We start from the raw sequence: 15,000 nt of genomic DNA on the forward strand, positions 1-15,000 counted from the left end.
GGTTAGGAAATATCCCAATATCCTGCATTCATAATGACTGAATCCCAGCCAGGGTTAGGAAATATCCCAATATCCGGGTGTCATAATGACTGAATCCCAGCCAGGGTTAGGAAATATCCCAATATCCTGCATTCATAATGACTGAATCCCAGCCAGGGTTAGGAAATATCCCAATATCCTCCATTCATAATGACTGAATCCCAGCCAGGGTTAGGAAATATCCCAATATCCTCCATTCATAATGACTGAATCCCAGCCAGGGTTAGGAAATATCCCAATATCCTCCATTCATAATGACTGAATCCCAGCCAGGGTTAGGAAATATCCCAATATCCTCCATTCATAATGACTGAATCCCAGCCAGGGTTAGGAAATATCCCAATATCCTCCATTCATAATGACTGAATCCCAGCCAGGGTTAGGAAATATCCCAATATCCTGCATTCATAATGACTGAATCCCAGCCAGGGTTAGGAAATATCCCAATATCCTCCATTCATAATGACTGAATCCCAGCCAGGGTTAGGAAATATCCCAATATCCTCCATTCATAATGACTGAATCCCAGCCAGGGTTAGGAAATATCCCAATATCCTGGTGTCATAATGACTGAATCCCAGCCAGGGTTAGGAAATATCCCAATATCCTCCATTCATAATGACTGAATCCCAGCCAGGGTTAGGAAATATCCCTGCTGTCATAATGACTGAATCCCAGCCAGGGTTAGGAAATATCCCAATATCCTGCATTCATAATGACTGAATCCCAGCCAGGGTTAGGAAATATCCCAATATCCTGCATTCACAATGACTGAATCCCAGCCAGGGTTAGGAAATATCCCAATATCCTCCATTCATAATGACTGAATCCCAGCCAGGGTTAGGAAATATCCCAATATCCTCCATTCATAATGACTGAATCCCAGCCAGGGTTAGGAAATATCCCAATATCCTCCATTCATAATGACTGAATCCCAGCCAGGGTTAGGAAATATCCCAATATCCTATCTGAATCCCAGCCAGGGTTAGGAAATATCCCTGCTGTCATAATGACTGAATCCCAGCCTCCATTCATAATGACTGAATCCCAGCCAGGGTTAGGAAATATCCCTGCTGTCATAATGACTGAATCCCAGCCAGGGTTAGGAAATATCCCAATATCCTGCATTCATAATGACTGAATCCCAGCCAGGGTTAGGAAATATCCCAATATCCTCCATTCATAATGACTGAATCCCAGCCAGGGTTAGGAAATATCCCTGCTGTCATAATGACTGAATCCCAGCCAGGGTTAGGAAATATCCCAATATCCTGCATTCATAATGACTGAATCCCAGCCAGGGTTAGGAAATATCCCAATATCCTCCATTCATAATGACTGAATCCCAGCCAGGGTTAGGAAATATCCCAATATCCTCCATTCATAATGACTGAATCCCAGCCAGGGTTAGGAAATATCCCAATATCCTGCATTCATAATGACTGAATCCCAGCCAGGGTTAGGAAATATCCCAATATCCTGCATTCACAATGACTGAATCCCAGCCAGGGTTAGGAAATATCCCAATATCCTGCATTCACAATGACTGAATCCCAGCCAGGGTTAGGAAATATCCCAATATCCTGCATTCATAATGACTGAATCCCAGCCAGGGTTAGGAAATATCCCAATATCCTCCATTCATAATGACTGAATCCCAGCCAGGGTTAGGAAATATCCCAATATCCTCCATTCACAATGACTGAATCCCAACCAGGGTTAGGAAATATCCCAATATCCTCCATTCATAATGACTGAATCCCAGCCAGGGTTAGGAAATATCCCAATATCCTGCATTCATAATGACTGAATCCCAGCCAGGGTTAGGAAATATCCCAATATCCTCCATTCATAATGACTGAATCCCAGCCAGGGTTAGGAAATATCCCAATATCCTGCATTCATAATGACTGAATCCCAGCCAGGGTTAGGAAATATCCCAATATCCTCCATTCATAATGACTGAATCCCAGCCAGGGTTAGGAAATATCCCAATATCCTCCATTAATGACTGAATCCCAGCCAGGGTTAGGAAATATCCCAATATCCTCCATTCATAATGACTGAATCCCAGCCAGGGTTAGGAAATATCCCAATATCCTCCATTCATAATGACTGAATCCCAGCCAGGGTTAGGAAATATCCCAATATCCTGCATTCATAATGACTGAATCCCAGCCAGGGTTAGGAAATATCCCAATATCCTCCATTCATAATGACTGAATCCCAGCCAGGGTTAGGAAATATCCCAATATCCTCCATTCATAATGACTGAATCCCAGCCAGGGTTAGGAAATCCCAATATCCATTCATGACTGAATCCCAGCCAGGGTTAGGAAATATCCCAATATCCTCATTAATGACTGAATCCCAGCCAGGGTTAGGAAATATCCCAATATCCTGCATTCATAATGACTGAATCCCAGCCAGGGTTAGGAAATATCCCAATATCCTCCATTCATAATGACTGAATCCCAGCCAGGGTTAGGAAATATCCCAATATCCTCCATTCATAATGACTGAATCCCAGCCAGGGTTAGGAAATATCCCAATATCCTCCATTCATAATGACTGAATCCCAGCCAGGGTTAGGAAATATCCCAATATCCTCCATTCATAATGACTGAATCCCAGCCAGGGTTAGGAAATATCCCAATATCCTCCATTCATAATGACTGAATCCCAGCCAGGGTTAGGAAATATCCCAATATCCTCCATTCATAATGACTGAATCCCAGCCAGGGTTAGGAAATATCCCAATATCCTCCATTCATAATGACTGAATCCCAGCCAGGGTTAGGAAATATCCCAATATCCTCCATTCATAATGACTGAATCCCCCAGCCAGGGTTAGGAAATATCCCAATATCCTCCATTCATAATGACTGAATCCCAGCCAGGGTTAGGAAATATCCCAATATCCTCCATTCACAATGACTGAATCCCAGCCAGGGTTAGGAAATATCCCAATATCCTCCATTCATAATGACTGAATCCCAGCCAGGGTTAGGAAATATCCCAATATCCTCCATTCACAATGACTGAATCCCAGCCAGGGTTAGGAAATATCCCAATATCCTCCATTCATAATGACTGAATCCCAGCCAGGGTTAGGAAATATCCCAATATCCTCCATTCATAATGACTGAATCCCAGCCAGGGTTAGGAAATATCCCAATATCCTCCATTCATAATGACTGAATCCCAGCCAGGGTTAGGAAATATCCCAATATCCTCCATTCATAATGACTGAATCCCAGCCAGGGTTAGGAAATATCCCAATATCCTGCATTCATAATGACTGAATCCCAGCCAGGGTTAGGAAATATCCCAATATCCTCCCAGCCATTCATAATGACTGAATCCCAGCCAGGGTTAGGAAATATCCCAATATCCTACATTCATAATGACTGAATCCCAGCCAGGGTTAGGAAATATCCCAATATCCTCCATTCATAATGACTGAATCCCAGCCAGGGTTAGGAAATATCCCAATATCCTACATTCATAATGACTGAATCCCAGCCAGGGTTAGGAAATATCCCAATATCCTCCATTCATAATGACTGAATCCCAGCCAGGGTTAGGAAATATCCCAATATCCTGCTGTCATAATGACTGAATCCCAGCCAGGGTTAGGAAATATCCCAATATCCTGCATTCATAATGACTGAATCCCAGCCAGGGTTAGGAAATATCCCAATATCCTCCATTCATAATGACTGAATCCCAGCCAGGGTTAGGAAATATCCCAATATCCTCCATTCACAATGACTGAATCCCAGCCAGGGTTAGGAAATATCCCAATATCCTCCATTCATAATGACTGAATCCCAGCCAGGGTTAGGAAATATCCCAATATCCTCCATTCATAATGACTGAATCCCAGCCAGGGTTAGGAAATATCCCAATATCCTCCATTCATAATGACTGAATCCCAGCCAGGGTTAGGAAATATCCCAATATCCTGCATTCATAATGACTGAATCCCAGCCAGGGTTAGGAAATATCCCAATATCCTCCATTCATAATGACTGAATCCCAGCCAGGGTTAGGAAATATCCCAATATCCTCCATTCATAATGACTGAATCCCAGCCAGGGTTAGGAAATATCCCAATATCCTCCATTCATAATGACTGAATCCCAGCCAGGGTTAGGAAATATCCCAATATCCTCCATTCACAATGACTGAATCCCAGCCAGGGTTAGGAAATATCCCAATATCCTGCATTCATAATGACTGAATCCCAGCCAGGGTTAGGAAATATCCCAATATCCTCCATTCATAATGACTGAATCCCAGCCAGGGTTAGGAAATATCCCAATATCCTCCATTCATAATGACTGAATCCCAGCCAGGGTTAGGAAATATCCCAATATCCCGCTGTCATAATGACTGAATCCCAGCCAGGGTTAGGAAATATCCCAATATCCTACATTCATAATGACTGAATCCCAGCCAGGGTTAGGAAATATCCCAATATCCTCCATTCATAATGACTGAATCCCAGCCAGGGTTAGGAAATATCCCAATATCCTCCATTCATAATGACTGAATCCCAGCCAGGGTTAGGAAATATCCCAATATCCTCCATTCACAATGACTGAATCCCAGCCAGGGTTAGGAAATATCCCAATATCCTCCATTCATAATGACTGAATCCCAGCCAGGGTTAGGAAATATCCCAATATCCTCCATTCACAATGACTGAATCCCAGCCAGGGTTAGGAAATATCCCAATATCCTGCATTCATAATGACTGAATCCCAGCCAGGGTTAGGAAATATCCCAATATCCTCCATTCATAATGACTGAATCCCAGCCAGGGTTAGGAAATATCCCAATATCCTCCATTCATAATGACTGAATCCCAGCCAGGGTTAGGAAATATCCCAATATCCCGCTGTCATAATGACTGAATCCCAGCCAGGGTTAGGAAATATCCCAATATCCTACATTCATAATGACTGAATCCCAGCCAGGGTTAGGAAATATCCCAATATCCTCCATTCATAATGACTGAATCCCAGCCAGGGTTAGAAATATCCCAATATCCTACATTCATAATGACTGAATCCCAGCCAGGGTTAGGAAATATCCCAATATCCTCCATTCACAATGACTGAATCCCAGCCAGGGTTAGGAAATATCCCAATATCCTCCATTCATAATGACTGAATCCCAGCCAGGGTTAGGAAATATCCCAATATCCTCCATTCATAATGACTGAATCCCAGCCAGGGTTAGGAAATATCCCAATATCCTGCTGTCACAATGACTGAATCCCAGCCAGGGTTAGGAAATATCCCAATATCCTGGTGTCATAATGACTGAATCCCAGCCAGGGTTAGGAAATATCCCAATATCCTCCATTCATAATGACTGAATCCCAGCCAGGGTTAGGAAATATCCCAATATCCTGCATTCATAATGACTGAATCCCAGCCAGGGTTAGGAAATATCCCAATATCCTCCATTCATAATGACTGAATCCCAGCCAGGGTTAGGAAATATCCCAATATCCTCCATTCATAATGACTGAATCCCAGCCAGGGTTAGGAAATATCCCAATATCCTCCATTCATAATGACTGAATCCCAGCCAGGGTTAGGAAATATCCCAATATCCTGCTGTCACAATGACTGAATCCCAGCCAGGGTTAGGAAATATCCCAATATCCTGCATTCATAATGACTGAATCCCAGCCAGGGTTAGGAAATATCCCAATATCCTGCATTCATAATGACTGAATCCCAGCCAGGGTTAGGAAATATCCCAATATCCTCCATTCATAATGACTGAATCCCAGCCAGGGTTAGGAAATATCCCAATATCCTCCATTCATAATGACTGAATCCCAGCCAGGGTTAGGAAATATCCCAATATCCTCCATTCATAATGACTGAATCCCAGCCAGGGTTAGGAAATATCCCAATATCCTCCATTCATAATGACTGAATCCCAGCCAGGGTTAGGAAATATCCCAATATCCTGCATTCATAATGACTGAATCCCAGCCAGGGTTAGGAAATATCCCAATATCCTGCATTCATAATGACTGAATCCCAGCCAGGGTTAGGAAATATCCCAATATCCTGCATTCATAATGACTGAATCCCAGCCAGGGTTAGGAAATATCCCAATATCCTGCTGTCACAATGACTGAATCCCAGCCAGGGTTAGGAAATATCCCAATATCCTGCTGTCACAATGACTGAATCCCAGCCAGGGTTAGGAAATATCCCAATATCCTGCATTCATAATGACTGAATCCCAGCCAGGGTTAGGAAATATCCCAATATCCTCCATTCATAATGACTGAATCCCAGCCAGGGTTAGGAAATATCCCAATATCCTCCATTCATAATGACTGAATCCCAGCCAGGGTTAGGAAATATCCCAATATCCTACATTCACAATGACTGAATCCCAGCCAGGGTTAGGAAATATCCCAATATCCTCCATTCATAATGACTGAATCCCAGCCAGGGTTAGGAAATATCCCAATATCCTGCATTCATAATGACTGAATCCCAGCCAGGGTTAGGAAATATCCCAATATCCTGGTGTCATAATGACTGAATCCCAGCCAGGGTTAGGAAATATCCCAATATCCTCCATTCATAATGACTGAATCCCAGCCAGGGTTAGGAAATATCCCAATATCCTCCATTCATAATGACTGAATCCCAGCCAGGGTTAGGAAATATCCCAATATCCTGCATTCATAATGACTGAATCCCAGCCAGGGTTAGGAAATATCCCAATATCCTGCATTCATAATGACTGAATCCCAGCCAGGGTTAGGAAATATCCCAATATCCTCCATTCATAATGACTGAATCCCAGCCAGGGTTAGGAAATATCCCAATACCCTCCATTCATAATGACTGAATCCCAGCCAGGGTTAGGAAATATCCCAATATCCTCCATTCATAATGACTGAATCCCAGCCAGGGTTAGGAAATATCCCAATACCCTCCATTCACAATGACTGAATCCCAGCCAGGGTTAGGAAATATCCCAATATCCTCCATTCATAATGACTGAATCCCAGCCAGGGTTAGGAAATATCCCAATAACCTGCATTCATAATGACTGAATCCCAGCCAGGGTTAGGAAATATCCCAATATCCTCCATTCATAATGACTGAATCCCAGCCAGGGTTAGGAAATATCCCAATATCCTCCATTCATAATGACTGAATCCCAGCCAGGGTTAGAAAATATCCCAATATCCTCCATTCATAATGACTGAATCCCAGCCAGGGTTAGGAAATATCCCAATATCCCGCTGTCATAATGACTGAATCCCAGCCAGGGTTAGGAAATATCCCAATATCCTCCATTCATAATGACTGAATCCCAGCCAGGGTTAGGAAATATCCCAATATCCTCCATTCACAATGACTGAATCCCAGCCAGGGTTAGGAAATATCCCAATATCCTCCATTCATAATGACTGAATCCCAGCCAGGGTTAGGAAATATCCCAATATCCTCCATTCATAATGACTGAATCCCAGCCAGGGTTAGGAAATATCCCAATATCCTCCATTCATAATGACTGAATCCCAGCCAGGGTTGAATATCCCAAGCATTCATAATGACTGAATCCCAGCCAGGGTTAAATATCCCAATATCCTGCATTCATAATGACTGAATCCCAGCCAGGGTTAGGAAATATCCCAATATCCTCCATTCATAATGACTGAATCCCAGCCAGGGTTAGGAAATATCCCAATATCCTCCATTCATAATGACTGAATCCCAGCCAGGGTTAGGAAATATCCCAATATCCTCCATTCATAATGACTGAATCCCAGCCAGGGTTAGGAAATATCCCAATATCCTCCATTCATAATGACTGAATCCCAGCCAGGGTTAGGAAATATCCCAATATCCTCCATTCATAATGACTGAATCCCAGCCAGGGTTAGGAAATATCCCAATATCCTACATTCATAATGACTGAATCCCAGCCAGGGTTATGAAATATCCCAATATCCTGGTGTCATAATGACTGAATCCCAGCCAGGGTTAGGAAATATCCCAATATCCTCCATTCATAATGACTGAATCCCAGCCAGGGTTAGGAAATATCCCAATATCCTGCATTCATAATGACTGAATCCCAGCCAGGGTTAGGAAATATCCCAATATCCTCCATTCATAATGACTGAATCCCAGCCAGGGTTAGGAAATATCCCAATATCCTCCATTCATAATGACTGAATCCCAGCCAGGGTTAGGAAATATCCCAATATCCTCCATTCATAATGACTGAATCCCAGCCAGGGTTAGGAAATATCCCAATATCCTGCATTCATAATGACTGAATCCCAGCCAGGGTTAGGAAATATCCCAATATCCTCCATTCATAATGACTGAATCCCAGCCAGGGTTAGGAAATATCCCAATATCCTCCATTCATAATGACTGAATCCCAGCCAGGGTTAGGAAATATCCCAATATCCTCCATTCACAATGACTGAATCCCAGCCAGGGTTAGGAAATATCCCAATATCCTGCATTCATAATGACTGAATCCCAGCCAGGGTTAGGAAATATCCCAATATCCTCCATTCATAATGACTGTCAGGGCTAGACACATTGTGAGGAGATTATAAAGCCATTTAAACTGGGAACAACCATTTCAGTAACGGGCTGTAAATCTAACGAAGGCTTCCAACACGCCGGCAGCTTCATTGGTATACACACAACCCACCGAACGCACCGCGAGGCAAACGCAGCGTCGCGTTGGACATGAATGGCGTTCCGGTGGACCAGAATGTCATGACGCCGTCGGGGTGTTTGAAGGCGTAACCGATTGGATTCGCTTGGAAAAATACATGTTATTTATATTTTGTTGTAGCTTAAAGATCAATCAATCAATCAATCAATGTACATGTAAAAACATAGATATAGATACAAAACAAATATAGAAAGACCACTTGTCAGACTGGTTAAACTGGTTAGACTGGTTAGACTGGTCAGACTGGTTAGACTGGTCAGACTGGTTAGACTGGTCAGACTGGTCAGACTGGTTAGACTGGTCAGACTGGTTAGACTGGTCAGACTGGTCAGACTGGTTAGACTGGTTAGACTGGTTAGACTGGTCGGACTGGTCGGACTGGTCAGACTGGTCAGACTGGTTAGACTGGTTAGACTGTTCAGACTGGTTAGACTGGTTAGACTGGTCAGACTGGTCAGACTGGTTAGACTGGTCAGACTGGTCAGACTGGTCAGATGGTCAGACTGGTTAGACTGGTCAGACTGGTTAGACTGGTTAGACTGTTCAGACTGGTTAGACTGGTTAGACTGGTTAGACTGGTCAGACTGGTCAGACTGGTCAGATGGTTAGACTGGTCAGACTGGTCAGACTGGTTAGACTGGTCAGACTGGTTAGACTGTTCAGACTGGTCAGACTGGTTAGACTGGTCAGACTGGTTAGACTGGTTAGACTGGTCAGACTGGTTAGACTGGTCAGAGTGGTCAGACTGGTTAAACTGGTCAGACTGGTCAGACTGGTTAGACTGCTCAGACTAGTTAGACTGGTTAGACTGGTTAGACTGGTTAGACTGGTTAGACTGTTCAGACTGGTTAGACTGGTTAGACTGGTCAGACTGGTCAGACTGGTTAGACTGGTCAGACTGGTTAGACTGGTTAGACTGGTCAGACTGGTTAGACTGGTCAGAGTGGTCAGACTGGTTAAACTGGTCAGACTGGTCAGACTGGTTAGACTGCTCAGACTAGTTAGACTGGTTAGACTGGTCAGACTGGTTAGACTGGTTAGACTGGTCAGACTGGTTAAACTGGTCAGACTGGTTAGACTGGTCAGACTGGTTAGACTGGTTGGACTGGTCAGACTGGTTAGACTGGTCAGACTGGTTAGACTGGTCAGACTGGTTAGACTGGTCAGACTGGTCAGACTGGTTAGACTGGTTAGACTGGTCAGACTGGTTAGACTGGTTAGACTGGTCAGACTGGTTAGACTGGTTAGACTGGTCAGACTAGTTAGACTGGTTAGACTGGTTAGACTGGTCAGACTGGTTAGACTGGTTAGACTGGTTAGACTGGTCAGACTGGTTAGACTGGTCAGACTGGTCAGACTGGTTAGACTGGTTAGACGAGGAGGAATAAGAGTCAGAGTCTGGTTCATGTGTTTCAATAGGCATGGAATAAATAACTGGAATAACTAGCCATCTGGGCCAGTCTTAGTGTAGTGGGACAGTCTTAGTGTAGTGGGCCAGTCTTAGTGTAGTGGGCCAGTCTTAATGTAGTGGGCCAGTCTTAGTGTGCTGGGCCAGTCTTAGTGTAGTTGGCCAGTCTTAGTGTAGTGGGCCAGTCTTAGTGCAGTGGGCCAGTCTTAGTGTAGTGGGCCAGTCTTAGTGCAGTGGGCAAGTCTTAGTGTAGTGGGCCAGTCTTAGTGTAGTGGGCCAGTCTTAGTGTAGTGGGCCAGTCTTAGTGTACTGGGCCAGTTTTAGTGTGCTGGGCCAGTCTTAGTGTATTGGGCCAGTCTTAGTGTAGTGGGCCAGTCTTAGTGTACTGGGCCAGTCTTAGTGTACTGGGCCAGTCTTAGTGTACTGGGCCAGTCTTAGTGTGCTGGGCCAGTCTTAGTGTAGTGGGCCAGTCTTAGTGTAGTGGGCCAGTCTTAGTGTAGTGGGCCAGTCTTAGTGTAGTTGGCCAGTCTTAGTGCAGTGGGCCAGTCTTAGTGCAGTGGGCCAGTCTTAGTGCAGTGGGCCAGTCTTAGTGTACTGGGCCAGTCTTAGTGTAGTTGGCCAGTCTTAGTGTAGTGGGCCAGTCTTAGTGTAGTGGGCCAGTCTTAGTGTACTGGGCCAGTCTTAGTGTAGTTGGCCAGTCTTAGTGTAGTGGGCCAGTCTTAGTGTAGTGGGCCAGTCTTAGTGTAGTGGGCCAGTCTTAGTGTAGTTGGCCAGTCTTAGTGTAGTGGGCCAGTCTTAGTGTAGTTGGCCAGTCTTAGTGTAGTGGGCCAGTCTTAGTGTAGTGGGCCGGTCTTAGTGTAGTGGGCCGGTCTTAGTGTAGTGGGCCGGTCTTAGTGTACTGGGCCAGTCTTAGTGTAGTGGGCCAGTCTTAGTGTAGTGGGCCAGTCTTAGTGTAGTGGGCCAGTCTTAGTGTAGTGGGCCAGTCTTAGTGCAGTGGGCCAGTCTTAGTGTAGTGGGCCAGTCTTAGTGTAGTGGGCCAGTCTTAGTGTAGAGGACCAGTCTTAGAGTAGTGGGCCAGTCTTAGTGTAGTGGGCCAGTCTTAGTGTAGTGGGACAGTCTTAGTGTAGTGGGCCAGTCTTAGTGTACTGGGCCAGTCTTAGTGTAGTCGGCCAGTCTTAGTGTAGTCGGCCAGTCTTAGTGTAGTCGGCCAGTCTTAGTGTAGTGGGCCAGTGTTAGTGTAGTGGGACAGTCTTAGTGTAGAGGGCCAGTCTTAGTGTAGTGGGCCAGTTTTAGTGTAGTGGGCCAGTCTTTGTGTAGTGGGCCAGTCTTAGTGTAGTGGGCCAGTGTTAGTGTAGTGGGACAGTCTTAGTGTAGAGGACCAGTCTTAGAGTAGTGGGCCAGTCTTAGTGTAGTGGGCCAGTCTTAGTGTAGTGGGACAGTCTTAGTGTAGTGGGCCAGTCTTAGTGTACTGGGCCAGTCTTAGTGTAGTCGGCCAGTCTTAGTGTAGTCGGCCAGTCTTAGTGTAGTGGGCCAGTGTTAGTGTAATGGGACAGTCTTAGTGTAGAGGGCCAGTCTTAGTGTAGTGGGCCAGTTTTAGTGTAGTGGGCCAGTCTTTGTGTAGTGGGCCAGTCTTAGTGCAGTGGGCCAGTCTTAGTGTAGTGGGCCAGTCTTAGTGTAGTGGGCCAGTCTTAGTGTAGTGGGCCAGTCTTAGTGCAGTGGGCCAGTCTTAGTGCAGTGGGCCAGTCTTAGAGTAGTGGGCCAGTCTTAGTGTAGTGGGCCAGTCTTAGAGTAGTGGGCAAGTCTTAGTGTAGTGGGCCAGTCTTAGTGTAGTGGACCAGTCTTAGTGTAGTGGGCCAGTCTTAGTGTAGTGGGCCAGTCTTAGTGTAGTCGGCCAGTCTTAGTGTAGTGGGCCAGTGTTAGTGTAGTGGGCCAGTCTTAGTGTACTGGGCCAGTCTTAGAGTAGTGGGCAAGTCTTAGTGTAGTGGGCCAGTCTTAGTGTAGTGGACCAGTCTTAGTGTAGTGGGCCAGTCTTAGTGTAGAGGACCAGTCTTAGAGTAGTGGGCCATGCCAAAGACTTCCTCTCTTCTGTCCTTCATAGAGGAAGTGACATCAGCAGTGGGCTAACGATAGCATTGGGAGGAACTTATATAAACTTCTCTTTCCTCCGTCAGCGCATTATAAATAACAGTATTGCTGTTATACTGAATAGGTCGTAGTATCCTTGGTTACCTCTGTTGAGTGTGGCTGAGCTGTTGATGTCTCCTGTCATGAAGGATGACTCCTGTTTCCTCACTGTGTCGTTCCACATTCTCCTGATACGACTCTGATGGAGGGATGGATGGGGGAGGGAGGGAGAGAAGGAGGGAGGAGAGGGAAGGAGAGAAGTAAGGGGGAGGGAGGGAAGAGGGGAGGAGAGATGGAAGAGGGAGAGAGGGAAGAGGGGAGGAGAGGGAGGGAGAGGTGGAAGAGGGAGAGAGGGAAGAGGGGAGGAGAGGGAGGGAGAGAAGGAAGAGGGAGGGAGGGAAGAGGGGAGGAGAGGGAGGGAGAGAAGGAAGAGGGGAGGAGAGGGAGGGAGAGAAGTAAGGGGGAGGGAGGGAAGAGGGGAGGAGAGGAGAGGGAGGGAGAGACGGAAGAGGGAGAGAGGGAAGAGGGGAGGAGAGGGAGGGAGAGAAGTAAGGGGGAGGGAGGGAAGGGGGGGAGGAGAGGGAGGGAGAGATGGAAGAGGGAGAGAGGGAAGAGGGGAGGAGAGGGAGGGAGAGAAGGAAGAGGGGAGGAGAGGAAGGGAGAGAAGTAAGGGGGAGGGAGGGAAGAGGGGAGGAGAGGAGAGGGAGGGAGAGACGGAAGAGGGAGAGAGGGAAGAGGGGAGGAGAGGGAGGGAGAGAAGGAAGAGGGGAGGAGAGGAGAGGGAGGGAGAGAAGGAAGAGGGATGAAGGGAAGGAGAGAAGGAAGGGGGAGGGAGGGAAGAGGGGAGGAGAGGAGAGGGAGGGAGAGAAGGAAGGGGGATGAAGGGAAGGAGAGAAGGAAGGGGGAGAGGGAAGAAGGGAGAGGGGAGAAGAGAAGAGGGAGGGAGAGAAGGAAGGGGGAGGGAGGGAAGAGGGGAGGAGAGGAGAGGGAGGGAGAGAAGGAAGGGGATGAAGGGAAGGAGAGAAGGAAGGGGGAGAGAGGGAAGAAGGGAGAGGGGAGAAGAGAAGAGGGAGAGAAGGAAGGGGGGAGGGAGGGAAGAGGGGAGGAGAGGAGAGGGAGGGAGAGAAGGAAGGGGGAGAGGGAAGAAGGGAGAGGGGAGAAGAGAAGAGGGAGGGAGAGAAGGAAGGGGGGAGGGAGGGAAGAGGGGAGGAGAGGAGAGGGAGGGAGAGAAGGAAGGGGATGAAGGGAAGGAGAGAAGGAAGGGGGAGAGAGGGAAGAAGGGAGAGGGGAGAAGAGAAGAGGGAGGGAGAGAAGGAAGGGGGATGAAGGGAAGGAGAGAAGGAAGGGGGAGGGAGGGAAGAGGGGAGGAGAGGAGAGGGAGGGAGAGAAGGAAGGGGGGAGGTAGAGAGAGAGAGACAGGGATAAAGGTGACTTTCCAAGATAACTTTCGAAGACTTCTAGAATCAGAAGTCAGAGTTAAAGCTGAATCGGATTGTACTGTAGGTTAGTCCGACAGGTGTGCTGGACCTGGTCTCACCTGGGAGTCTTCTGTGGAGTAGCGTCCAGGTGTACAGGCAGGCAAGATGACCTGCGACCCCGTGGAGTATCGTCCTGGGGTTCGAGACGTGGTGTGGTTCTTCCCAGAGGACGAGATAGAGGTCTCTACACTCTTACCACTGCAGCAGTGGGAACGCAAACACTTCCCATACTCCTTACGCACCTGGAGAGGGGAGACAGGGACACACAGCGGTGTTATGGAGGGAAACAGGTGTGTTAGGAAGGATACAGGTAATAGGAAGGATACAGCTGTGTTATGGAAGGGAACAGGTGTGTTAGGAAGGAAACAGGTTTGTTAGGAAGGATACAGGTGTTAGGAAGGATACAGCTGTGTTATGGAAGGGAACAGGTGTGTTAGGAAGGATACAGGTGTATTAGGAAGGATACAGGTGTCTTAGGAAGGATACATGTGTGTTAGGAAGGATACAGGTGTGTTAGGAAGGATACATGTGTGTTAGGAAGGATACATGTGTGTTAGGAAGGATACAGGTGTATTAGGAAGGATACAGGTGTGTTAGGAAGGATACAGGTGTGTTAGGAAGGATACAGGTGTATTAGGAAGGATACAGGTGTGTCAGGAAGGATACAGGTGTGTTAGGAAGGATACAGGTGTGTTAGGAAGGATACAGGTGTGTTAGGAAGGATACAGGTGTATTAGGAAGGATACAGGTGTGTTAGGAAGGATACAGGTGTATTAGGAAGGATACAGGTGTGTTAGGAAGGATACAGGTGTGTTAGGAAGGATACAGGTGTATTAGGAAGGATACAGGTGTGTTAGGAAGGATACAGGTGTGTTAGGAAGGATACAGGTGTGTTAGGAAGGATACAGGTGTGTCAGGAAGGATACGTGTGTGTTAGGAAGGATACAGGTGTGTTAGGAAGGATACAGGTGTGTTAGGAAGGATACAGGTGTGTTAGGAAGGATACAGGTGTGTTAGGAAGGATACAGGTGTGTTAGGAAGGATACAGGTGTGTTAGGAAGGATACAGGTGTGTTAGGAAGGATACAGGTGTGTTAGGAAGGATACAGGTGTATTAGGAAGGATACAGGTGTGTTAGGAAGGATACAGGTGTGTCAGGAAGGATACGTGTGTGTTAGGAAGGATACAGGTGTGT

The 15,000-nt window shown here is 46.4% G+C and overlaps 1 protein-coding gene across 1 annotated transcript in view; it reads right to left on the minus strand.

Moving 5' to 3' along the window:
- Positions 1-15,000, minus strand: part of adgrl3.1 (adhesion G protein-coupled receptor L3.1) — a 319,635-nt gene that overhangs the window by 9,885 nt on the left and 294,750 nt on the right. The window contains 2 exon segments of the mRNA XM_064926745.1: positions 12,434-12,527; positions 13,866-14,048. Of these exon segments, the coding sequence (XP_064782817.1) occupies positions 12,434-12,527; positions 13,866-14,048 (277 nt within the window).

The sequence above is a fragment of the Oncorhynchus masou genome, chromosome 20 (genome assembly GCF_036934945.1).
Source record: "Oncorhynchus masou masou isolate Uvic2021 chromosome 20, UVic_Omas_1.1, whole genome shotgun sequence".
NCBI lineage: Eukaryota > Metazoa > Chordata > Actinopteri > Salmoniformes > Salmonidae > Oncorhynchus > Oncorhynchus masou.